We start from the raw sequence: 24,400 nt of genomic DNA, 5'->3' as shown, positions 1-24,400 counted from the left end.
GTTCATGGAGCTGGTTATAGAGGCGCTCAATGCTTTGGTGGTGGCTTTTTGGAAGATCGTTGTATGTTCGAAGAGTTGTCTTTGTTAGTTCTCGACATCTACCTGGGTTGGTTAAGTTGAAATATAAAGAGGAACAGGTCTCACGCCACGCAAGGGCCCCCGAAGGCGCAACTGTAAAAAGTAGGATTATGCTTTAAGCATAGAAGCACAAAGAAATGAAGAAACACTACGTTCCTATTCTGGCGTATTCTGTGGTACAAAAGTTGAGGCAACGTCCACGTGTTGAGCAGTGAACTTTAGCTGAGGGTAAAATCTTGACTCTGATGAGATTCCAATGATCAGCATTCACTGTCACGGAACGGCCACTTGACTGGATACTCTATTTGAAGTCCTTCATACAATCCTCTAGAAGTAACACTTCATGAGGGATGCTATTCTTTAAAACAAGGTCAGTTTACCGTTCCCAAAGGTGAGCTGATTGATTGGAACAATCTTCGGACGGACCTTTCACAGTTGGAGAAGCGGGAGATACAGAAGATAACTGTGGCACCGTCGCTAGGGGTTCAGGGATCTGCACACGCCTTTACCCAATGCCAATGAAGATACTCATGTCATTATGGGCCACCGTAACCCTTGGCTGCCAGGCGATATAACAGCCTTCCTGGTGGATACGCTGCCACTGGTACTATATTGCTTTTGTAAGAGGGCCTCTAGTCTCATATCATGGATCACTGCCTTCTGAACTGTCCTGTTTTGATTCTCAGGCGAGTCTTAGGTGATTTTCAAATTGCAAAAAAGACCACCATGCTCACGGTGGGGAAAGATTTCAGCTGTCGGCGCGGCTACCATATAAGTAACTGTGGATGCGCATTGCTTCCCCTCGTAATAGTCCAAGATTCAAGACAACACTCCGTAACAAACAAACATATGGCCAGGTTCTGGTGGTATTAGGTGGCGGTCATTGGCTTGAACAACAAAGAGGGTTATTCGTTATCATCCCCTACATTCATGGAGCATGGGGACGACTTCCAATAAGACCACACTGCACATCAGCCTTTACCAGTCCATACCGAATCCCGATTTCTTTCAGTATTTCATAAAATCGCTTTCTATCTGTCCCCGCTTGACTGTGTTCAAGAAGCTCCAGTTTCAAACAGAGCCACCGCCAGTCCAAATCCTCATGTAAAATGCCGCGTATCTCGCTGAACAGGTCTAGATTAAGCCGTCGTTTCCAATATCCGTTGTCTACTGACCATTGGATGCCTTTCAGCACCGAGCCTACATCGTCAAACTCAAGATTATCCATGATCATGTATTGCAGCTCCAACGGAAGACGGATGAGCCATGAATCAGTAGAGCATGATGTATGGCTCACCTTTGACATGCTGGTAGCTCTAGATCTGCATCGAGTTACAAATCGTCGAACAGATGTCATACCGATGGGATCTGGATTGTCTAGCGTGTTATCTCATCAAAACTACAGATTGCGTATATGAATACTCACCTCTAGGATCCATCAGTAGCTGCGATTCCACGGGCTCGTCATAACTGATATCTAAACGTTCCTTCATGCAGCGTGTTCGCAGCGCGTGCGAGAGGATGCCTAGATTTTCTTCTGTATGCGGCCATTTAATGACCCGGAGCAGCTCTCTCCAGCACATAGCGTGCACCATATATCCAGCCAGGGTGGTCTGCTTCTCGATATTCACCTTGGGTTGAATCAGCTTAGGTGCCGCCAGCCCATGGCGCCAGATTCTCTTGTGTTTTCCGACAGACAGGAGCCCGTTATTCTCATTCCACGGAGCGTGAAAAGTGCTACACGGCCAGTAATTCTGAGCGATCCCGGATATCCTGTAGCATCGCGTTTTAGGGTTAAACATGACTGGAAAAGTTAGAGTGAACCAAATAAGGTGCTTATCTTTGCTGCCCGAGGATACGTACTGAGCCGGTACAGGGTGCGCCATCCAGGAAAAGTGAAGGTGTAAAAATCATCTATCTCACGGGCTGAGTACGATATTTGCCCAGCATTTGGTTTGGAGTAGGCGTGGCGACCAGGAGAGTACTCCGACGGGTTGCATGAAAGAAGGTTGCAACAGATGTAGCAGAATGGATGCTTCTTATACAGTGGATATGCATAACGCTCATCATCAATATATGGCCAATTGATTAGGATCCTGCATTTTATATCGATCGTGCGGTTAAAGATGCTGTTTAATTGAACTCTTTGTATTATGGTTGGGTTTTATATGTGAGTAGAATCCCGGCCTCCTCGCTCATAATGACCTCAACATCTGGTGCCTCGGAACGGTTCAGAAGTACGAGAAATCACTTTCCGGCTTCATAACATCATAATTACTTTAAGGTCCCCAACGGAAGGTCCACTGGGCCACCAGTCTGTCCAAAGCATGGGTCTGGAACGATGAAGTCCTGTACTGCAGACCATGAAAAAGGCGACACGGTCTCTCATTGCCCGTTAACCAGAGATGTTTAACAGTAATCATTCCTTATTCAATCCTAGCAAGACCAGAGATCTTTCACAAAAGAGCAGCGTTGATGCTACGAACGATTGCTCTAATTGACTTCAATGTAGTCGGGATGTCGTGGACTTGCGCATCTATCATTCCTCTTCATTTTCCCCTGCTGTCAGGCCGGCGGGAGACCGGTCAGCGGTGGGGACTAACCCATGATTCGGAAAAACTCAAAAAGGGTAAGCTGGAAACTCGCGATAACAGGATGATACCTCGCGCGATGTTGTCCCCAAGAGTAAACAATACGTGAAGTGATAAGCCATCATTCCCACTTAGTGGAAATTTTGGACCCCCAGGCCAAACTCGACTCGGGCTCTCCGACCCAACTTCAAGCAGACTTCTCCGAGGCTCGTGGGTCTTCTCCGATCAGGGCAGGCCGTTGATACGTCGGGTTTCAAAGCTAGTGCAGTTAGTGTGTTTCCCAGGCTGCTTGGGAGCCAAAAATTCAACCACAGGATGGACCAGGATCGCAGGGTCTTTTCAGGGTCCGCTGTTCATGAGTCCCTTAAAACACTTGGCTGTCGCATTTCGCTATCCTCTCACACCCCCCTCATCCGCCAATTCTCTCGTTTTATTTCTCCTCTCTCCTGGCGGAACCAGCATTCAGTCTTTTGCTACTGGGGAATACCTACGAGTCATTCTTTATGCTGCCAACCATGAAGGTTACCAGCCTCTCCGCCATTCTGGCGCTCTCTCTTTCCGCGCACGCTCTATCTAACGGTTTCGTGGGCTGCTACTCATCCTCCGGCAGCTTGGTGAACAAGGGTTCCAGTCAATTTCAATCCACGGGATTATGCACAAGTACTTGCGGTCGCAATGGTGCGAGATACGCTGCTACCACAAATAGCGTTGACTGCTACTGTGGCTCTTCGCTGCCTCCGAGCGCGAAGCTCGTCTCCCAGTCAGAGTGCAATATCAACTGCCCAGGATTTCCAGAGGACCATTGTAAGTGTCGCCATTCCATGCTCATCACTCTAAGGCACCTCATATCACTAACGCTTAAATTGCGACGCATGTAGGTGGAGGCAATGGCTTCTGGTCCGTTCACCAGACCTATATCACGGGCGATGACGTTGACGGCGGCGACAACAACACAGATGATGGAAATGGGGACAGTGATTCGGGCGGGAATGGTCCAAACGATGGCCCTGGTAGTGGTTTTGGGGATGGCCCAGATGATGGTCCAGGCAAAGGCCCAGGTGGCGGCCCGGAAACGACGACGGCATCCAGCTTCACCGTTTATCCCACTCCTTCTGCAGTCATTACGGTGACATCGGTTCCAGCTGTGACCGGCACCAGCTCCCCATCTGCCACTCTCCCGAGCAAGGAATCGTCCAGTGTCTCCGTCGCGACGGTGTCTCCAACCACAGCCACGTCGGGGGCCAGCCGGCGATTCCGGTTCTTATTTTTCTAGATTGATCATAGACCAGCATCACGTAGTTGCGGTCGCCCAATATTGTATACCCACCTGTCAGGGCGACGGAACTGGGCATCACCATTCTTTCTGTCTTTGATATAAACCTTCGACAGTGGCTCGTTTTGCAGCGGTAGCTACTCCAGTGTGACGACCACGTTATTGCTGTCCATGAGGCAGATTCTCGCATGCTGCGCAAGAGACGGGCTAGAGCGCCCAATTTCTGTAGGAGTTTGACTACATTGGCAACACGTTGCCGGCCACTTTCGAGCATTTACAGAGAGCTGAATCGACCATTGGCCGGCCGACACTCTGGCGCAACGCCAGGATATCCCCCCTCGTATCGGTGCAGCCGTGGGTCCTAGGCCACGGCAACGGAGAGAATCATCAAGCCCCACGGTCGCATCGCTTCCACAATGCGAGAATAGGGTACATTTTGCTATCATAAAATCCCTTCAGAATGGCGATTATCCACTCGGTTCTTGCAGGTTATACCTGGTTTGGCTGCATTGCTCAAGGCTCCGTCGGAAGTCGTAGCCCATCTCCCGCATTTCTTCCATAGTCTTCTCATACCTCATTCCACGATAGCCGGGCACGATAAATATAATGCAATAATGGACTGTTCCGACTCAGGATAGATCATTGATGTAGGGCGCGGCGCTGTTTTCGCATAGAGTGGGACAGCGAGACACAAGGGACCTTAACGCCACAGCCATGTTTCTTTAGCGCACAGGCAACAACCTACTACTCACTAGTGACTTAGTTGCCTTAGTCGCCGAGGTCTGCCTAACGGGACGGCTGCCTAGACCTTCTGATTCGTGACTCACTCTATATAATACAATATGTATCCCTCCCTCACTCCGTCAGACATCAAGCAAACAATACACGGGGCCAATATGGGTTCGAAGCCTAGTTCACCCATCAAACTGCCAGGATTCAACCTTCCCTTGAACTGGCAGCCCAAGGTAAAATACCTGTCATCCCCGCCACATGGTGCCCGGGGCAGAACATAACACTTCGTTCGTCATAGGAAACGGAGCTTTTTCCCAACGCATTAGACTATGGAGATATCAATGATGGCTACGTTGGGTAAGACTCCCCGAATTGCTACGTATCAGCCAGCAAAATGGGCGAAACTAACCGCGTACTCTGCAGCCATCTAAGCACTCAGCGTGAAATAACCATGATGCAGGTCATGAATACGATCTCGGAGAAGCCCGAATGGTGGCGTAAGGTATGACCGCTTCTCACGATTCATTGAGACTTGCCATTCGACTGATGCAGAAAAGGTGTTCGACGAAGGCATCACGTCACGATGGCGGACGGAGGTGCTGGCATCCGGTCAAGACGTGACTCCCCAAATGATGGACTATATCATCATAGAACTCCAATGGAAAGCTCGAAACCTTCAGAAAGAAGGACTGCTTTCGATATTCGATGTCGGGGTCGTCCGCTCCGACACAGCGGTCTCGAAGGAGCTCCAAAAGGCCTTGCAGCAAGCCGTTGCTCCCCTCGAGAACATACCCGCCCATGAAAAGGATTACCACCCCGGCTCAGACCAGAAAGTTGTCGACCTCGTTCACCCTTCGCTCTTTCCACTGGTTTACGGGCGCACGCGCATTCTACCCGATCGTTCGATCACGTCGGACAACAGTCTCGGCAGTATTGGTCAAGGAGTGGTCGTGCCCGTTCCGTCGGAGGATGAGGCCAGGCCATCCGCCGAGGCAAACACTCCGTACAGAAGATGGCAGGTGGAGCAAATGCGCGCGTTCAGCCGACAATTTCAATGGCTGCCCTGCGATGTGGAATTGGGCACAGAAAGTGGCTGTCGCATTGTCTCGTACATCAACAACCTGCACCCGACAGAGCATGAGCCCCTCTACCGCGTGGTGGAGCAAATCATTGATGCGGCTATTCCGCTCTGGGAACACAGCTTGACGCAGGTTCGGGAGGAAGGAAACGAGCGCATTCCCTACCACGGGGTGTCTTATCTGCTACACCCTGACCCAGAACCGAAGCCCGAGGAAGATGAGGACTCGGACAGTGAGGAATATTCAGAGCGCTATAATGCGTGGGAAAAGGCTCGTCCCATTGTTCTTCCGGAGCCAGGCCGCTTCAGACCCCCCGAGCCTTCCTGGAAAGGATGGGTGCACTTGCGACAGTCTTTCCACGAGACGGGGCTGCAAGTGATCGTAAAACTGGCTAACATTGAACTCACTCCGGAGCGGCCAGATTATGAGGGAGGAACATGGCATCTCGAGGGACAGCTAGTAAGCATTCCAATTTTTGGGAGTCACGAGGATCTTTTGAATCCACTAACATATATTCTGACTAGAATGAACGCATCTGTGCGACAGCCATCTACTATTACGACAGCCATAACATCACTGAAAGCACGCTGTCTTTCCGTCAACGGGCTGGGTCTCTGTACGATGTGGATTACGACCAAGATCGACATGAATTCATCCACGCAGTCTATGGCTTTGGTCCCGACGTGAGCGGAAATGGGGAATCCCAGATCACCCAGCACCTTGGCAGCGTGGTCTGTCGCGAAGGGCGACTACTTACGTTTCCCAATATAGTGCAGCATCGGGTGTCACCCTTTGGCCTCGCAGATCGCTCGCGGCCGGGCCATCGCAAGATCCTGGCGCTGTTCTTGGTGGACCCGCATCGGCGCATCATCTCCACTGCAAATGTACCACCGCAGCAAGATACCTGGGCCCGCGAGAGACGGGATGCGATTCAGCAGGTGCTTGCGCCGAAATTACCGGCCGAACTACAGCAGATGGTGTCTGCTAACATCCCCGCGCTTGCCATGACCCTGGAGGAAGCCCGGGAATACCGGGTGGCGCTGATGGACGAGAGACGAGCCAAACAAGGGCCACAAAATGACGGGTTTGAAAAAGGCGACTTTTCACTTTGTGAGCATTGAGAGCTCTGTTAGGTCGACGCAGGATAGCTCAGTCGATAATAGCCAGCCACTCTAAATGGTGGTGTTTTCCTCCGCGCTGTAAATAAGTGTATCTGATACAGGCACCGGAGTGGCTAAGGTGCCAAGCTCTTCACTTCGGTTGTAACGGCCATTTGCACAAATTCATCTACTTTTGGTTTTACATGTTACCATTTACACCCTCTTGTCTCTCAATCGCCCACCCGCCCCTGTCTGTATACCCATCATTGTGCCACCCGCACCCTCGTCACGGGCCCCTTGTATGCCTTCCGAGCATAGAGGGCATAATATACCAAAGCGAACACCACAACGGCGCCAAAGATGACAATAGCCCAGTTGAACTCAGAAGGTGCGGTGTCGTTAGTCAGGGGGAAGAAGGTAAAGACGAAGACGACAATCAGCACCAAGAGGGACACCGTATCAACGAACGGAGTGAACCGACCCATGCTCCAACGGGCCGGTGGGAGAGGCTGCTTGCGCCACCGTCGCAGCCGCACGCAACTGATGGAAATGAGGTAGGATGAAAGCAGGGCCGCCGTTCCCAGTGACATGATGGCGTTGAAGGCCACGGAGGATCCGATGTTAATCAAGGACAGAAGGGAAACAATCACCAAGCTGACGCAGAGAGCGTTCAGTGGTACGGTGAATGTCTTGTTGACCTAATCTATCGGTTAGTCCGATATTATCCCGCCAGGATCGTGAAGCACCAGGGAACGCCACCTGAGAAAAGAAGCTAGAAAATGGAACGCCCTTGTCACGAGCGAATGAGTAGATCTGTCGCGAAGTAGTGGCTACGTTGCTGATCGTGGCGCAGAACTGCATGATCATGATCACCACCGTCATCCCCGTTGCTGCGGGCACTGAGCCAGTCGAGTTTAGGAACACCTGAATGAAGGCAAAGCCGGTCGTGGAAGCCATGACCTTGTCGATGTCTCCCACACAAAAGGCAAATGTAACGATCATGACGAACCCGGTGGCGCCATTCAAGATAAGCGTCCAAACCATGCCTAGGGGTAGCACGCGTGATGCATCGCGGATTTCCTCGGCTTCTTATATGGTTAGTCTGTCATCAAGGGAAACTTGTCCCGTCAGGAGGGTCATACACATATGTACCGCCGAGTCAGGGCCTGCCTACAAATTAGCATTGCTTCAAGGCGTAGTATAAATTTTTTATTCTGGCATCTGCGACGTACCGATCAAAGCATAGATTGGTCCAACCACCCCGACCAAGCAAGACAGGCCATTGCTCCCCCATCCGCCACGGTCGACAATAGATCCAAAGACGTCTGATGGTGGAACCGACGGAGACAGCACCCACAGTGGAATCAATATGCCAAAGAATCCAAAGCAGTGGACAATCAAAATGATCCCCTCGATTAGCGGCAGCTTCTGTGCCAACAGCGTGTTGAAGAGCAGTGCAGCGAACGCCACTGCAATCACCAACAACGTGACATGCCACGGCTTATATTCGTAGGAATCTGGGTAGTTGATTGCTAAGAGGCCAACTAGCATGTTTGCTACGGTGTAGCTACAGCCAGCAATGCCCGTATGCCATCCAAGCACGCATACCCAGCCAGTGATATAACTCAACAGGCATTGGCAACTGGGCGGGGCGAACTCGGACACCCAGTGGTATTGTCCGCCGGAGGTTGGGGCCCTATTTATCCAAAGTCAACAGCCGCTTTCTAGGAACAGCTGCCATCATTAAAGCCCCAGAATAAAAAGAAATGAAAGAGAAGGTCGGTGTTCGAGGGTTATCACACATGGATGCCATCTCCGCCATGGAGAGAATTACGAAACTGAATCCGCAGAGGACACCGAGGTAGGTGTAGATCATTCCACCTTTACCTCCATCTGTCAAGCCGTATGAGGCACCGCTATTCAATCGTTAGTACCTTTGTTAGGATTGCCTTGTTCGTACGGGATTGACTTACAATAACACTGCCTCCCAGGTGCACATCAGCACGGCGCTGAAACCCAGCACCGAGAGGAATCGAAAATTGCGCTGTGCCAGTCAGCTAGGAAGCCGAAATTGGAGCCACCTCTCAAGTGCCTACTCACATTCAACTCCTGATCGCGTCCCACACGCCACATATCGCGGCCATCTTGAGTGGTTCCTCCCTTGGTGGAGGGCAAAGAGCCCTCCTCCGGCGCAGTGGTGTAGGCGACCGACTTGCTCCCTTTCTCCAGCCACATCCTAAGATTTGGCTTTGCTTGACATGTATTGCTCGATAAGATCGAACAAAAGTTTCGGCTGCCAAAAAGATGAAGGGGGGATCGGAGGGTTAATCAATACGTGGGACAGATGCAGCGTCACGGTCCTCTCTGCCGTGGCTCGCAAGACTAGCAGCACTTAGCAGCATTAGTCCCCAAGCTAGAGATGGCACCGCCGAAGCACTTGCCAGGGACCCCGGTTAGACTGTAGCCCGCCGTTACATCGTCCAACTGACAGGTTATTATCCTCTCAGACGATGGAGCGTGATCCCTGTCAGTTGGTTGTGCCCTCATCCCAGCCTTACCAAAGGAGGGCTGGTCACCGCCAGTCAGCACCGTAGCCATCCTTCCCTAATCCCTGGCCACGTCAGGCCTAATATACAGTAGTCGTAACACTGGGAACCGGGATCGGATGGAAAATTGTCGTCTGGCTTTCATTTCCGACCGACGGCCCGGCGGAAAATTTGGGTGTGGTCGCTTCTGAGCCTGTTTCACCCTCTTGTCCTCCCCAGTCGACATTCCGACCAGGGTACCTGTTGATCCTAGGAATCACTTCCCTGTCCTCTGAGCCGCCTGGTCTATTATAAAGTAAGTCCCGGCAGGTTGAGAGCCTCAGCAATGCCTCTGTCCATCGTCCCGAATCCCCTCAAGCCTCACCCCGTCGACACATGGCGGCGCCTTACGGGATCAGCCCGACGGACCGCAGCGGGGTGATCGTCATCGCCGCAACGCTGTTCATGTCTTGGATGGTGCTGGTGTCCTTGTTCCGGGTCTATATGCGGGTTGCCATGAACGGACCAGCTGGATGGGATGATGTCGTAGTCTGGATCGGTGGAGTAAGTAACCCTGACCTCATTGCCGCTCGGAATGCCTGAATTGATCGATCTCACTGAGACAGGCGATAGGAATTGGGAATGTGGGCGCTATTATGAAGGGTGTATCGCAGGGTCTGGGACGAATCAATCCGACCGACGAAGAGGGTGCCATGAAGGCAAGTTCTACCTTCTCATCGGGATGCGTCATTTGTCTTGGTTACTGACTCGGGGTTATCATGACAGGCTTTGTATACAGCCGATCTGCTGTTCCTCGCTAGCCATGGCGCCTCCAAAGTATCTGTCTGCCTCCTTCTTCGGCGCCTGGGCCGAGAAGGCGCCTATATACGACTCTGCACTGTGGGCCTCGCGGTACTCGTCCTCTGGTTCCTCGCTTCCCTTCTTGCTGTAGGACTTCAATGTGAACCTTCTCAGCCATGGAATCTCACGCAATGCCACTCTTTCGTCAGTTGCCTTTGCCACATTCGGATGATGACCAAAATACATGCTAAGAGAGCCAGGTTACGGGATGGCGTGCCATGACAGCGTTCGATGTGATCACAGAGGCCCTTCTGGTGGGCCTGAGTATTCGTTTGGTGTGGGGAGTGCAGATGCGTCGAACTCAAAAGGCCGGGGTGATAGGTGCCTTTGGCACTCGAATTCTGTACGTACACTCATTGCCTGTTGTTGCCGCGTATATGGCTAGGCCACATTAGCTGACCGTTGGCAAGGATTATCGCCCTTATCATTGTGCGCCAATGTTACCTCAACCGGGTTGGGTTGAACAATATGCTGCTGGGCATATCGAATGTGGTGGTCGCCACCGAGGTGCTCCTGCACAGCAGTCTCATGGCGGCGACCGTGCCCTGCCTAAAGCCGTTTGTGATCGCCTTCAACACGGGCTGGGGTCAGGGTGGCCAGAAAGATGGCTCCTATCTGCGGTCGGAAACCAGCGAGGGCCCTCCATTCAAGGCCCGATCGCGTCCATATCCGGCAGATGATGAGATTACCATGATCCCGACCGGGGGTGCGAGGGAGTGCGAGGAGAATCTGGAGGCAAGCGGGGGGTTGGTGATCCACCAGACGCGAGAGTGGAGTCTACGAACCGAGTATATTGAGATGCAGCCGCTCAAGGGCCCAGAACCATTGTAAGAGAGCGATGGTGGTAATATAACTACTCGGGTTAGCTAGATACATGAAGAATCCCACACTTTGCTAGCAACTACGCGGCATCACCACCAACGGGATCCCGCAGCATGGACATGGCGCCGGTCGGAGTCACCCCCGACACACTGACATCGTGAAACCCAAAGCGCTCGTAGATCCGGGCCCCTTCCTGACTGGAATCCACCCAGATGGGGATCCCGTCCTGATCGGCACGGTCACATCCCCACTGGATGAGCATTGATGCCGCTCCCTGCCGGCGATAATCCGGGTGGGTGATCAGGGCATCCAGATCTGGAGTGTCATCATTAGCGGGCGCATCAACACAGGCACTAGGATGATAGAGAATAGAAGCAAAAAGACAGAATATTGAGGAAAGGAGCATACAATAGTGCGGACGCGAGCCCATGATGGTCCGTCGCGCCTGGTCCAGCCCCCCGAAGAACGTGTCGCAAAAGACCTGGTTGAAATCGACATGGCGCGGGGGAAAGTGGTGACCTGGAGAGGTGGTGTTGAAGTCCCATTTCACGAATGCTACGAGGGGAGGAGTCGACCCGGTACTATCCGTGACAACTTTAAGATAGTGTTGATCAGGAGATTGCAGACTGGCACGGTGGTAGTCCTCTAGCCAGGCGCGCCCCCCCAGGGTATCGGGATACAGCCGCCGATTGATGGGATCACCAAAGGTGTCGTACCACAACTCGACCATAGAGGAGATGTCATCCTCTATCACGGGGAGGAGATGGAACATGATGGACGACTCAAGATATGAGGATAAACTAAAACCGACGCCACTTCTTAGTAGCACTACTGGTAGAGACACTGCTACACAACAATTGCTGGTTCCCTCAGTTCATGTTTAGTACTTGAATGTACGCACCGTCGAGTTGACGTCCTCTAAACATTGGCAGGGTCACCATTGTGTGCAAGCATCATCTGGAGTCCAGCAATTACTGGTCGCTGAGAATAAGAATATATATATCCATTTGTAACAGTGCGTGATTCACAAGGAAAGCGTCGGGAGATATGGTCAAGGGATGGTGGATGGAGAGAGGATGTGACCTCCTCGGAGAATAGTCGGGAGAGAAATGAGGAGGCGGTGGATGGATGCCTGATTCCAGGCTGCCACACTTCATGCCTGAGGCATGAAGCCAATATATATCATGTGACCCAAGCAATTAAACAAACAAGACAAACTATAACATGACCGAGCATTATCACGTAACTTCCAAGCTAATCCCTTTTGAGGCTTCTTGGCGTCGAGTAATTTCCACTGGGACTCAAGAATAATAAACCCTCTCTTGGGGCAGTTCTTTCAATGTCTCACTGTCAGACTGCCGGTACCACTTTTCTCCCTCTACCAAGCAAGCCTTGAATAATATAGGTCAGGGCCGTTCATGGGACCCTGACCTCCACCCCCTTCGGAAGCCAGCCGGATTGCTTCTAAGACATCCTGAAGTGGACCACTATCCTCTTTCTCACCATTCCTATGCTCCGCCAAGCAGACCTCATTTTTCACCGGAGTTCCCGGGTCCGCCCTGAACCCAAGGTCTGCTTGGGAACTTGGGAAGAGATTTCCAGATTGTCCTCTCAACGACGTCTGGACAAACAAGCTTTGTTGCTGCCTTTCCGTTCCTGATTTGTTCCGGCCATTCTCATTATAATCTTCATGACCCGTAGACCCAAGAAGATAAAATTGGAGATGTTGGTTCCGCGAGTCCGGCGATATCTGGGCAGCAGTAGCGCTACTTTAACATCGTAAAATATAAGCCACCACACCCACTGACAGGTTAATCTCCGGTAGAAGAAACCAAGACCTGCCTGCCAAGCCACATAGATTGGGTTCTCATCCATTTCAGGTCCTGTCCCCGGGTCCCTCGTCTCATTCCAGAACATGGTTGAGGGGACCAAACGGCGACGGTCTGACTGCCCGCTCCACCATCATGTATTCCAGCTTGTATATATACCTGGAAACGTTCCCTCTCCAATGCCATCCAGAAGAAGACATCACCTTCCTTTCTTTCTCTAACACGCCTGTCACTCTTTCCAGGCTGCCATTCTTTGATAACACCCAAGACCTTCATTCTTTCGGATTTTTCTTTTTGTTTTCCTCCATATCTTCTATACTTTGACAGTCCAGCATGCACTACAAGCTGCTTTTCGCTGCTGCCGCGGCATCCCTGGCCAGCGCTGTCAGTGCCGCTGGCGTTGTAGGCGCCGCCGAGGGTTTTGCTCATGGCGTCACTGGCGGTGGCAGCGCTTCCCCCGTCTATCCCACGACTACTGATGAGCTGGTCTCTTACCTGGGAGATAATGAGCCTCGGGTGATCATCCTGGACAGAACGTAGGTTGATCCTTGATTTGGGATACAGGGGTAGACAATTGTCTAATATATTGGTCTTTCAGCTTCGACTTTACCGGCACCGAGGGTACCGAGACTACCACCGGATGTGCCCCCTGGGGAACTGCTTCCCAATGCCAGGTGGCGATCAACCTGCACAGCTGGTGCGACAACTACCAGGCCAGCGCCCCCAAGGTATCCGTGACTTAGTATGTTGCCCCCGTTCGATTGATGCCCAGACTCTCGCCATGCTAATTGCCGTACAGTGACAAGGCCGGTATCCTCCCCATCACGGTCAACTCCAACAAGAGTATTGTTGGACAGGGCACCAAGGGTGTCATCAAGGGCAAGGGTCTCCGCGTGGTCAGCGGTGCCAAGAACGTCATCATCCAGTGAGTGCGGACCATCGGTCGTGGGCTGTGCATTCACCCTTGCTAATAATGGTCAGGAACATTGCTGTCACCGACATCAACCCCAAGTATGTCTGGGGTGGTGATGCCATCACTGTCGATGACTCTGATCTGGTCTGGATCGACCACGTGACAACTGCTCGCATTGGTCGCCAGCACATCGTCCTGGGCACCAGCGCCGATAACCGCGTCACCATCTCCTACTCCCTCATCGATGGTCGTTCCGACTACTCTGCCACCTGCAACGGTCACCACTACTGGGGCGTGTACCTGGACGGCAGCAACGACATGGTGACCCTCAAGGGCAACTACTTCTACAACCTTAGCGGCCGCATGCCCAAGGTCCAGGGTAACACTCTGCTGCACGCCGTATGTAGTCTTTACCCCCTGTACCATCTGCACATTGCTGACTACTATGCCGACAGGTGAACAACCTCTTCCACAACTTCGATGGCCACGCCTTCGAGATCGGCACTGGTGGCTACGTCCTGGCCGAGGGTAATGTCTTCCAGGACGTCAACACTGTGGTAGAGACCCCCATCAGCGGCCAGCTCTTCAGCTCCCCGGACGCCAACACCAACCAGCAGTGTGCCTCCGTCTTCGGCCGCTCCTGCCAGCTCAACGCCTTCGGTAACTCCGGCTCCATGTCCGGATCTGACACTAGCATCATCAGCAAGTTCGCTGGCAAGACCATTGCGACGGCTCACCCCCCGGGTAACATTGCCCAGTGGACCATGAAGAACGCTGGCCAGGGAAAATAAGCATGGACGGAGAGCTTTTCTCATATGCAGAAATGGCCTAATTTGTATTATAGATTTAGTATCAGGAATACTCCCCCGGCCTGGGATGTAGTGGACTAGATTGCACAACAAATGAGTGCCACAATGCATAAGCCCTTTATTACCATATGAATCTCTCCCGCCGTCAAAATATCTACACGCACCACGGATACCCAATTAGGAATCTAGAAGAGTTATATTGCAAGCAGAGCTATTCTTGGGAGTATCGAGGTACTTCTCCTTTGGCCGGAGAGTGAAGGACACCTATCGCATCTGTCACCGATTAGGGGATGATATGAATGAATGGGCCCGGCAGAACAGGTCTGACATCATTAGTATGCTTTCCTTGTCGCTATCATCATCTATTTTCAGTCACAGTCTATATGTTCTGCCAGCAAGGATATATACTGATCCGGTTTCTGAAATGGGATTGACTTGGCACTGTGGTCGGCTCATCCCAGTGATGACATGTACTGATTGCCTGACCGGTAATTAATGACCGGACTTACATGCAAGAAATAGCACAGGTCAACCCGGCATGAGTGTCTGGTCTAACGCATGAGAGCATTAGCTATGGGCTTGAGAATGAATTGTCTAGCTGCCCTTTCGCCGAAGCACAGCTCCACAGACGGACATACAACCAATCACCGACCGAGCACACCGAGGTTTATTGGTTATCAACAACATGCTTCCATGATGTGCTAAGTACCCATGGTGTGCTAAGTGCTAGTAGTAAGAAATACCTCCGAATGCTCATTTTGTAGTTGGCCTAGAACGGGGAAGATGTCCATAAATTGAATAATCGCCGATTTTGCGATTCTTTAAAGATATTTACACTGACACTCAAAATCAGTCACCTAGGTCTCCCATTAGGTCGATAGCTTTCGTTGGAAGTTCCTCCAGCGTAATACAGATTTTCCCCTCCAGGTCTCGCTTGCAAAAGTACCATACTATTCCCTATTCTTGCCATGAAGACTGAGACAGACGAGTCTGCGTCTCCTCCGACAATCGTTGAAACTACGATGCGGCACGGATATCCCGAAGGCGGACTCGAAGCCTGGTTGGTGGTGCTTGGAGCATGGTGTGCGATGATCCCTTCCATGGGATTGCTTAATTGCCTGGGTATTCTCCATGCATGGACGAGTAAGCACCAACTCCAGAACTATTCCGAGTCCAGCATTGGCTGGATATTTGGCGCGTACAGCTTCTTCTTGTATGCTGCTGGAGCGCAAACCGGTTAGTAAAGTTTCCAATCACCTTGAATTTTTGTGGCTGCTGATAAATAGCAGGACCAATATTGGATACCTATGGACCCAACTATGTTATTCTTCCAGGGTCAATTGGCATGGTTATAGCACTGATTGGCTTTAGTTTCAGCCAAGGTTGGGAGCACATGTTATCCGTACAGCAGTGGTACAGATAATGCTGACTTGTTGCGATAGAATTCTACCAGATATTCCTCTCATTCAGTGTCCTTGGTGGCCTATCTGCATGTGCCCTCTTTATTCCAGCCGTTTCCTGCATTGGGCACTGGTTCAACGTGCGACGCGGATATGCGACCGGCATCGCCTGCACTGCCGGGGGTATAGGAGGAGTCATATTCCCCGTTATTATCCTTTTTGCAGCACCCAAAATTGGTTTCCCCTGGGCAATGCGTATCATTGCACTTATCAGTGCTGTTCTTTTACTGATATCATGTCTGACGCTGAAAACACGGGTCCTGAATGAGAAAAGCGTTGGCGCATCCGTCGACTTTCGCGCCCTGCGAGAGAAGAAATATGCCGCAACCACAATAGCGATCTTCCTAGTGGAATTCGCCGTCTTCATACCGATTACCTACATCTCATCCTACGGGGTTCATATTGGCATGGATGACACCCTCGCATACGCGCTAAGTATCTTTCTCAATTTAGGCGCTGTCCCAGGGCGGTTCCTCCCGGGCTTAGTGGCAGATCGACTCGGAAGGTTCAACGTGATGGTAGGAACGTCGATCATCTGTGCGGCGCTTACCCTGGCATTGTGGCTTGCATCAGGGGCGAATATGCCCGCAGTAATTTGCTATGCGGTATTGTTCGGCTTTTGGAGCGGTGCTGCTATCAGTCTCACCCCCGTGTGCATTTCGCAAGTCTGTAAGACGGAGGATCTAGGGAAGAGGAGCGGGACGACATTTACGATAGTCAGTGTGGGTACATTGACGGGCATCCCGATCGCGGGTGCTATCCAGCAACAGAACCAGGGGGAATATTGGGGCATGATTGTCTTCGGAGGCGTGTTGTATGCGGCCTCCGCGGTCGCTTTTGCTGTTGCCAGGGCAATTTGTGCGGGCTGGAAAGTGAAAGCCAAGTTCTAAAGCCTGCGATAGACCAGTGGGACACATAAACGTGCTACCGGAAACACCAAACGATGTACTATCTCTTGTCGGGTAGGGGTGCGTCTGGGTCCACCGATAATATAATTAGATAAAGAATAATAAAAGTAAATTACATAATCATTCTAATGGTTATTCTCGTGTCAATTATCGAGAGCAGTGACCACCACAGTTGTTGTGCTTAGGAGCAGTCTAAGAGGGGAACCCTCGGCGAAGTCAACATTGATGCCAAGAATGCTTCTCTAGGGAATGAAATCGGCGAAATGCAGGCACCCCATCGCCGCACTCTTCCAAGAAGGATGCAACTATCTCGGCTGTCGGCCACACAATTAGCCAGGTGGCTTGCTCGAAAAGGTTTTCGATTCAGTGCATGAGGGGGCAGAACCGAAAGATAAGGTGCTTGATGCCTGAACGGCAAGTGCCGTAGATATAACCCCTCGGTCTTATATTTGGCACATATAAAGCATTCCTGGTCCCTCGTGCTGTTTGTGACCCTCACCGGGCAATACATTGTATATTTACCTCCACATCATGGATTGGAGACAGAAAGTGACCGGCCTCAAAGCCAGACTATCTTGTCGTTCCACACCTGCTGTGGATAGGGTGGACGAATCACGCAAGAGAGACGCGCAGCAAAGTACACCATCCACTGCCACACTGACGACCAAGTGAGCACCCGAAGTCTTCGATGTTAGAAACCCTTTGCTGACTTCAATTATGCAGTAATGAAACAGTCACGCCTCCGACATATAGTGAGAGCTGCGAAGCTTCCACACCATCCTACTCTCATTTCTACAATGGTACTCGATTCACCGCCACACATAGCCGATAACCCTTACAATTGCTACACAAGAGCTAACGCGGAATAGGGGATCAATGCTTTGGATCTTGTTGTAGAGGGAATGGATACCGCTGGTAATGGTCAACTTGAATTTCATGCGAGATTCTTCATATACTTACCGACCGGTTCAATGTTTTCCTTTCGCTGATCGACGATTGAGGGTGGGGGTAGGTATTGAAGTACCATATTGCGAGATTTCGGTGGCATTTAACGTTCTATTGGCCCACTGGAGTATAATCAACAATTAATGAGAGGAGCATACGATTGAATTAACAGCATCAACGGCGTGAAGCTGTCGTAATAGTAGTGGGAGTAGTAGTAGGAATAATAGTGGCGGTGGTAATGTGCGCCTTCCGGCGACACTCGGGCCAAACCCATTCGGCGGTGTCATTTGGGCGGGTAACGAATCAGACAAGGCATTCGGCGAACTTGTCGGCCAACTCGTTCTTGGCCGCTGTCGAATTGACTTCGGCGGATTAGTTAAGTAGCCCTTCAAACCCCAGCGGCGATTATCGACGTTGCTGACCTTCTACAAAGTACTGCTCCAAGAAAACGTCATTTTCAATCCGCAAATCATTGGCCGACCGACTGTCGCATGGCGTCAAATTCTCCGAATCCAACAACTCCCCATCAATTCCACGCTCGCTCGCCACCTCCTACCATTCGCCCCTATAGATCAAAACGACACCCCCCATGTGACGGATGCCGACGGAGAAAAGTACGCTGCGAAGCCGATCACCATGGCAGCTGTCAGCGCTGTTTAGCTGCGGGTCAGTATTGTTCCTTTACTCGTCTTCGCCCTCGCCCTCGGCCTCACTCTCGTCAGGGCACTGTGCCGCCGAAACCACCTTCACCAGAAACCCGACCGGTTGCAACAAGCAACTTGCAAGCGACCGAGGATCTGGTGGTGGACCAAGAAGATCCCCCAGTTGCGCATCAAGCAGTCGATATCCCTTTCTTCGAGCTAGACACGGTGAGAATCTCTGCAGATCCAGGCGGCACACGCCCGCACACGCCTTCTGCCTTCAAAGAAAGACACACGCATCAGACCATCCAGACACTTGATGGTTTGGCTGGTGTATCCTACCAGGTCAATGGCGCGTCAGCCGAATCTGACCCATGGCTTCTCAGACACTGCAAATTCAACGACAGAGGCTTCCTCTCCTTCCACCAAGTGCACTTCCGGAACGCAGGGGGCGTTCCGTTTGACGAGAAAATTCCCTGCCATTTTTTGGTCTCGTCGGATCAGCTCTATGAGTCTTCCAAGGCTCAGCTGCTTCCGCCAGACCCACTGAACACACATGAGCAATTAAACCACATTGTTCCCCCCGAATGTGGCCAGAGATTGGTAGTGCTGTAAGCTGACAAGAATACCACCGTTGATGCGCTCTGTGGTTGACATGATATGCCTTTCTCTCCAGCTTTATGAAATTTATTTTTCCCACGCTGCCGATTATTTCGCGGTCACATTTCGGGCTTGCAGCAGCAGGCACGGTGCCCGACCAGAGTATCCTTCAGAGGACACCCTTGTGTCTTTTGGCTGCAATCTACGCATCCGCACAGCCATTCGCCAAGTTTGATAACTATCTCTGCTTGATCGATGCGTACGCTCCTCCCCCAACTGATCTGCTCTGGCGCATGGTTCTTGACCTTCTGCTACGGGACATCCACACTGCCCGTCTTTCGACCCTCCAAGCAGGAATTCTCTACCTTCACAGACCAATCAGCGCCACTGAAAGTGCTGTGGCTGATAGTGCCTTCACCTGGTCCTTGGTGGGCATGCTTGTCGGCGTTGCCATGTCGCTTGGGCTTCAGTTGGATTGCCGGCTCATGGGACTTCCATTATGGGAAAAGAGGATTCGTCGTCGCCTTTGGTGGGCCATCTACGCCGAAGATAAGTGGCGTTGCTTGCTTATTGGGCGTCCATCTTACATAGGAAGCGACGATTGGGACGCCACAGATCTGAGCGATGATGATTTCGTGATGTCCGAGAGTCTGCGCCTGGCCCTGCAGGAACCTCCGTCCTCCTCACACTCTTCACACGACGTTCTCACTGCTCAACCATTCCAGCAACTCGTTCGATTATCGCGCATCGCTGATGAATTACAACGCTCCCTTTTGTAGGTCTCCCAACTACGATTGTAATGTAAGGGAGACGCTACTGCCACACCAGCTAGGCTTCCTCCACACCAGCCTTCGCTGACGCCACACCCTCCGCCTACCTTATAAGGTAAGATCCCATCCATTTAAGGTGCTGCTTGGTTTCTATTACAGGCAGAACCATACCGCCTGCTACCTTTGGGACTTATTCTTGAGGCAGGATTCTAGCAGCTCTGGCAAGTGAACTACCGGAGCAGGAAGGCGGTAAAAGCGCCAAAGAGGTTATACCCTAAAGGGAACAGACCTTGCCTTCCTAGGTAGGCGGTGGTTTTAGCATGATCGAAGGCGGCTGTGGAGGAAGCCTAACTGGTGTGGCAGTAGCGTCTCCCTAATGTTAAATTGTGCCATACTGACCAGCCCTTGGCCCCATAGCACGTTAAAGGCGTCGCAGCGTTTATCGCCGGATTTTCATGCAACGCTGGAAATTGCCCGTCCTCTTCTACAGAAGCTCAAGGACTGGTACGGGCACTCCCCAGTATCGGTACGTCAGCCCGATCATCAGCCCACTACTCTGGACAGCATATACTGCCAGTCAAACTGCCTCCGGTTTGCCTGCATCCTCCTAGAAGTATTTGTGTTCCGCGCCCTCCTGCGGCCAATGGTTCGCTCTGCCGCGCCGCCTCCATTGCTCGAGGAGAACTTCGAGACAACGGAATTTACGAACCAGTTTAACGACCTCCTGGCTCAGTTGTTCGACGCCGAAGAGATCGAGCCGTCCATGGCCATTGACATGTCCGATGAGAATGGCATGGGAAATGCGGTGCTCCGCGCAGCCGATAATTGCGCGGCGAAAGTAATTCGTCTGGTGATGCGTATGACTACCAGTGACTTGTCGAGCTTCTGGTATAGATGTATGTCTCGTCCCTTTTGGGTAACGTCTGTGGAAAACTCATTCACTAGGCCGCCGATATACTGACCGAGCTAGGGTCTCGTGTCGGATTTGCAACCGTCTCTAATTTCCTACTGCTACTGCTTGTACAAGCGCCCACGAAAGACTACGCTCTCCGTGCCAAAAGCCTTGTGGACCTTTGGCGTCAAACCTTACGGAACCAGAGCACAGGGTGTCCGGCCATGAATCTTGGGTTAGTCAGATTAGATGGCTCTCTTTGGCCTGGTCTGGCGAGAAACTATTATCTCCCAAAGCAAGTGAAAGAAGTCCTAGACGAATAGGAAGCAGTTCTGCGGAGGATGATGCGTGTCTTGCAGATAGATTGAGGGGGCTAACTTACGAGATCAGGCCTCGGAAAGCGCCCCAGTGCGTCTATTGACTTTCACGATGACCGGAAGATAAAGGATGATGTAATGTGCTCAACTTGGTAAAAAGATCATAGGCCCGCACCTGGTCGGTGACTGATTACGTCCCTAAGTACCAAAGCTAAAGGAAAGCGAATGTGAGCTGAAGCAAATGACCCCGGCGTCATTAGACACCATATCTCGTTTCGACTAAGTACTTAGCTCAGCTAGCAAACAAATATAAAGTACGATTCCGGATCAACCCCTCACAGACCTCAGTGTGCTGGCCATGATTATGGTTGCTTTATACCATGAAATATCCTATAGCCAGGCCGATGTCATATATGGACCGCTCATGTACACATTAATCTGCATGGCTTGGAGCGCATCGTTGTAGTATTGTAGCACCTCAAGGGTCTCCCCCGTTGCCTCAGTGGGTGCCAGAAGCCCTTTGACACCCAGTGCTTTCACCTCGTTCAACCACACATCTTGGGCCTCCTGCGAGGAAGTCATGGCGTCCGGGATGAAGGCCGAGACGTTTTGGTAAGGGTAGACCTTGCCCTGGATCATGCCGCTAGTTACGACAAAGCCCAACTCTTCGTCAATGACTAAACCGACACGCGCATTCTCATCTGTTGGATGATCTGAAGGCCAGCTGCAACTGAGCGGGGTGGTTGTTTCATTGTTGTATGTTCCCGTATCGATGACCTTCCAGCCAATTTCGGTAAACTGGCAGTTGGCGTCGACCCTCACCGACATATTACTTGAATTAGCAAACAAGGCCTCACTCAGAGCTGTCAATGTTGCCCGACTCGCCTTTGTCCGATTACCTGGCGGTGACATCAAGACCTCATAATTGCTGGGAAGCTCAGCTGCTGAGAAGGAGAAGCCGTGGTCCCCGCGGTAGCGATTGATGAAAATTTCCAACTCGGTGATCTCCTGGTTGACGACCTTGACTCGACCCCTGAGGACGGACCTTTCCGTGTCGCTGCCTTCGCTGACGTCCAGGGCAAAATACGCCGACCCTTGTGTGGTATCGATTGCGAGCAAACTGGGTGGCCCTGCTTCCGTGACAGTTCGCCAGGCGGTCATCATCCCGAGCGCTGCGGGGTGCGAGTTTTCCGTAGCCTGATATATTGCAGCCATCGGCAAGGTGTATGGGTCGTGCACTACCATGGAAGCCAGAACCTGATCAACGATAGTTGCCATGCACGCTCGGTCACAGTCATCCTTCAATGAATTCGAAGCGTGGTGGTCAACCGACGAGGCGGCAAGCATCGGGGACGCTCCCACTGCGAAGACGAGGCCTGCCACTGTAGATAGGAATAACGACTTCATGGTTGCTCTGATCATAACTCTTAAGTAGTTACGAACCGAGATAGGTAGGCTATGAAAGAGACGGCTACTGCTACACTGAAGCGCTGACCGAACTGGTGTACCAAGTTGTCAATTAAATAGCTCAATATATTGAAAAAAACCCGGCAACAATCCAACTTACGAAGCAACCAGTATAGTCTGACGAGGAGTCCAGAAGATCATGAACCGCCAATGCCCACATTCCGATGTTCCCCGCGTTGTCCACAGATGAACGCTTTTCGGAATGCTCTCAGGTGTATCGCCTTGGTAGTAACCATACTGTGCTTGCAGAATACTACTAGTTGCTTGGCTACGTAAGTGCCTGATCCGATGTGGAGGCACGGAAAGCGGACCCGACCCCAGACTTTCCGTGAGGAAGAAAGGGTACACCAAGCTTCGAAAGATAGTGAGAATAGCATGGTTACGCTGCAAAACTGCAAAATATATCAGTACAGTATTTTATGTTGAAAAATATTGAACAGGAGGATATATTAAAGTCCATGCCTACACGTTTCGTATACTTTTCCCTAATTGATGATCCTCCCTGGTCTAAGCTTCTGCAAGTTGGGCAGCAACGGTTGGTGGGTCTAATAATTAGTTTCCTTCATACGGTATTATAGAAAGTGTTCGCTGGGTCGTAGAATGTTTTATTGTAGAAGACACTTTTGCCACATTTATAATAGCCGTTTAGCTTTGATGGTTGCCGAGTAACGAAGTTCACTAAACGATGACCAAGAAACACGTAATTTTTTGATCGTCTTCAGGGCTTCTTCATATGCCTTCTGAAGGATATAATAGGCAGTGAGATATGCCACAAAAATAAACTTTCCGAGCCATCTCGTAGTAGTATTATCAACACCCCCCACTCTTCAATAGGGGTAGATCAATAGCGGGATTTGATTAGTTGAAGTCAGAGTGCCACGAGAGCTCAGGGTAAGATCGATGAAGTATGGCTTTTTGATGTTCTTATAACATCTGTTTCAGACCCAGAGCAACCTCTGCTGGAAAACTGCTATCCTATCCAGAATGTACTACTACTTCATCGCACCACCCATTCCACGTCTACATTATGGTGATTACTCTCCTGGCACAGAAAATCTTCTTCCCCGTTGTGAGATACCATGACTCCGTTATTATGACGATGCTAACGACGCCGAGACGCCCAGACCTTTTCCATCCAATTCGAATCTGCAGGGGTCTACCACGTCGGTACGCCCACCGAGCAGATGCTTGTCTCATTCGAAGAACTTCTCGCCTTTCACGCGGGCATCGTCGGTCTCCTCGAGTATGGGCACGGATGGCGAGTCATAAAGGCAGTCATTCGACGGTTTCTAGCACGCCTTCGCTGGCAAGCTATGGACAGTCCGTACTCAATATATATTGATAGTTCCGGTCCAGTATATTACGTTATCACCAACGGAGAGGATTCAATCCGTATTACAGGACAGGAGCTGGGTTCTTCACTGTTCGGACGGGAGATCAAGAAGCAGTGGGATCGCGGAATGGTAGAACCGGGATGCTTAGGAGCCACATTTTTGATCCTGAAGGCCTTTGTGTACGGGGTGTGGAATACTTTGGCATACTATAAGCGGTGGAAGAAGGTTGCAGCCTTGTGAGTAGCAAGCTGCGCCTCAAATGATAATTAGGATTGATATTGGAGTTATGAAGTGCTTTCATAACTGCTATATTTTGATTTTTCACAGGGGCGTTGCTGTGCTACGTGGTAACTTTGTGTAGATTTTCGCAGAAAGCACGGACTGTTGGTTTAATATGACACCTTTTCACAGGTAAGAAGTTTCGATAGCATCCAGAGCAATGAACTCGATATTG

General features: G+C 51.2%; 12 protein-coding genes across 12 annotated transcripts; 8 read left to right on the top strand and 4 right to left on the bottom strand.

The window, feature by feature from the left end:
• Positions 1 to 1,006: 1,006 nt before the first annotated feature.
• Positions 1,007 to 1,880, bottom strand: AtWU_03769 (3-octaprenyl-4-hydroxybenzoate carboxy-lyase family protein; the record flags this gene model as incomplete). Its single annotated transcript, XM_035498880.1, has 2 exons — positions 1,007 to 1,446; positions 1,505 to 1,880. The coding sequence occupies 2 exons, from the start codon at positions 1,878 to 1,880 to the stop codon at positions 1,007 to 1,009; spliced, it is 816 nt and encodes a 271-aa protein (XP_035354773.1).
• A 1,304-nt stretch (positions 1,881 to 3,184) lies between these two features.
• AtWU_03768 (WSC domain-containing protein) lies at positions 3,185 to 3,942 on the top strand (the record flags this gene model as incomplete). The annotated part of the gene is made up of 2 exons (XM_035498879.1): positions 3,185 to 3,473; positions 3,548 to 3,942. The coding sequence occupies 2 exons, from the start codon at positions 3,185 to 3,187 to the stop codon at positions 3,940 to 3,942; spliced, it is 684 nt and encodes a 227-aa protein (XP_035354772.1).
• An 842-nt stretch (positions 3,943 to 4,784) lies between these two features.
• On the top strand, positions 4,785 to 6,874 carry AtWU_03767 (DUF4246 domain-containing protein; the record flags this gene model as incomplete). Its single annotated transcript, XM_035498878.1, has 5 exons — positions 4,785 to 4,907; positions 4,973 to 5,031; positions 5,098 to 5,171; positions 5,227 to 6,212; positions 6,278 to 6,874. 5 exons carry the CDS (start codon positions 4,785 to 4,787, stop codon positions 6,872 to 6,874), a joined length of 1,839 nt encoding a protein of 612 aa, XP_035354771.1.
• Positions 6,875 to 7,116: 242 nt separating this feature from the next.
• Positions 7,117 to 9,088, bottom strand: AtWU_03766 (putative amino acid permease; the record flags this gene model as incomplete). Its single annotated transcript, XM_035498877.1, has 7 exons — positions 7,117 to 7,551; positions 7,613 to 7,938; positions 7,996 to 8,019; positions 8,086 to 8,549; positions 8,656 to 8,769; positions 8,827 to 8,897; positions 8,954 to 9,088. The coding sequence occupies 7 exons, from the start codon at positions 9,086 to 9,088 to the stop codon at positions 7,117 to 7,119; spliced, it is 1,569 nt and encodes a 522-aa protein (XP_035354770.1).
• Positions 9,089 to 9,774: 686 nt separating this feature from the next.
• Positions 9,775 to 11,070, top strand: AtWU_03765 (putative feruloyl esterase A; the record flags this gene model as incomplete). Its single annotated transcript, XM_035498876.1, has 5 exons — positions 9,775 to 9,942; positions 10,005 to 10,097; positions 10,165 to 10,383; positions 10,440 to 10,582; positions 10,650 to 11,070. 5 exons carry the CDS (start codon positions 9,775 to 9,777, stop codon positions 11,068 to 11,070), a joined length of 1,044 nt encoding a protein of 347 aa, XP_035354769.1.
• A 70-nt stretch (positions 11,071 to 11,140) lies between these two features.
• AtWU_03764 (GNAT family N-acetyltransferase) lies at positions 11,141 to 11,833 on the bottom strand (the record flags this gene model as incomplete). Its single annotated transcript, XM_035498875.1, has 2 exons — positions 11,141 to 11,376; positions 11,470 to 11,833. 2 exons carry the CDS (start codon positions 11,831 to 11,833, stop codon positions 11,141 to 11,143), a joined length of 600 nt encoding a protein of 199 aa, XP_035354768.1.
• Positions 11,834 to 13,223: 1,390 nt separating this feature from the next.
• AtWU_03763 (polysaccharide lyase family 1 protein) lies at positions 13,224 to 14,594 on the top strand (the record flags this gene model as incomplete). The annotated part of the gene is made up of 5 exons (XM_035498874.1): positions 13,224 to 13,426; positions 13,489 to 13,632; positions 13,690 to 13,815; positions 13,872 to 14,202; positions 14,259 to 14,594. The coding sequence occupies 5 exons, from the start codon at positions 13,224 to 13,226 to the stop codon at positions 14,592 to 14,594; spliced, it is 1,140 nt and encodes a 379-aa protein (XP_035354767.1).
• Positions 14,595 to 15,580: 986 nt separating this feature from the next.
• On the top strand, positions 15,581 to 16,962 carry AtWU_03762 (monocarboxylate transporter; the record flags this gene model as incomplete). Its single annotated transcript, XM_035498873.1, has 3 exons — positions 15,581 to 15,848; positions 15,902 to 15,994; positions 16,055 to 16,962. 3 exons carry the CDS (start codon positions 15,581 to 15,583, stop codon positions 16,960 to 16,962), a joined length of 1,269 nt encoding a protein of 422 aa, XP_035354766.1.
• Positions 16,963 to 17,511: 549 nt separating this feature from the next.
• On the top strand, positions 17,512 to 17,812 carry AtWU_03761 (transcription factor domain-containing protein; the record flags this gene model as incomplete). The annotated part of the gene is made up of 2 exons (XM_035498872.1): positions 17,512 to 17,648; positions 17,704 to 17,812. The coding sequence occupies 2 exons, from the start codon at positions 17,512 to 17,514 to the stop codon at positions 17,810 to 17,812; spliced, it is 246 nt and encodes an 81-aa protein (XP_035354765.1).
• Positions 17,813 to 18,561: 749 nt separating this feature from the next.
• AtWU_03760 (fungal specific transcription factor domain-containing protein) lies at positions 18,562 to 21,151 on the top strand (the record flags this gene model as incomplete). Its single annotated transcript, XM_035498871.1, has 5 exons — positions 18,562 to 18,570; positions 18,648 to 19,177; positions 19,243 to 19,941; positions 20,354 to 20,832; positions 20,907 to 21,151. 5 exons carry the CDS (start codon positions 18,562 to 18,564, stop codon positions 21,149 to 21,151), a joined length of 1,962 nt encoding a protein of 653 aa, XP_035354764.1.
• Positions 21,152 to 21,535: 384 nt separating this feature from the next.
• AtWU_03759 (alpha-galactosidase C) lies at positions 21,536 to 22,552 on the bottom strand (the record flags this gene model as incomplete). The annotated part of the gene is made up of 1 exon (XM_035498870.1): positions 21,536 to 22,552. One exon carries the CDS (start codon positions 22,550 to 22,552, stop codon positions 21,536 to 21,538), a length of 1,017 nt encoding a protein of 338 aa, XP_035354763.1.
• A 1,044-nt stretch (positions 22,553 to 23,596) lies between these two features.
• Positions 23,597 to 24,186, top strand: AtWU_03758 (AMP-binding enzyme family protein; the record flags this gene model as incomplete). Its single annotated transcript, XM_035498869.1, has 2 exons — positions 23,597 to 23,642; positions 23,729 to 24,186. 2 exons carry the CDS (start codon positions 23,597 to 23,599, stop codon positions 24,184 to 24,186), a joined length of 504 nt encoding a protein of 167 aa, XP_035354762.1.
• Positions 24,187 to 24,400: the final 214 nt, after the last annotated feature.

The sequence above is a fragment of the Aspergillus tubingensis genome, assembly GCF_013340325.1.
Source record: "Aspergillus tubingensis WU-2223L DNA, scaffold_6, whole genome shotgun sequence".
NCBI lineage: Eukaryota > Fungi > Ascomycota > Eurotiomycetes > Eurotiales > Aspergillaceae > Aspergillus > Aspergillus tubingensis.
The sequence above is the reverse complement of the archived record's forward strand: the minus strand, read 5'-3'. Positions and strand labels throughout refer to the sequence as shown.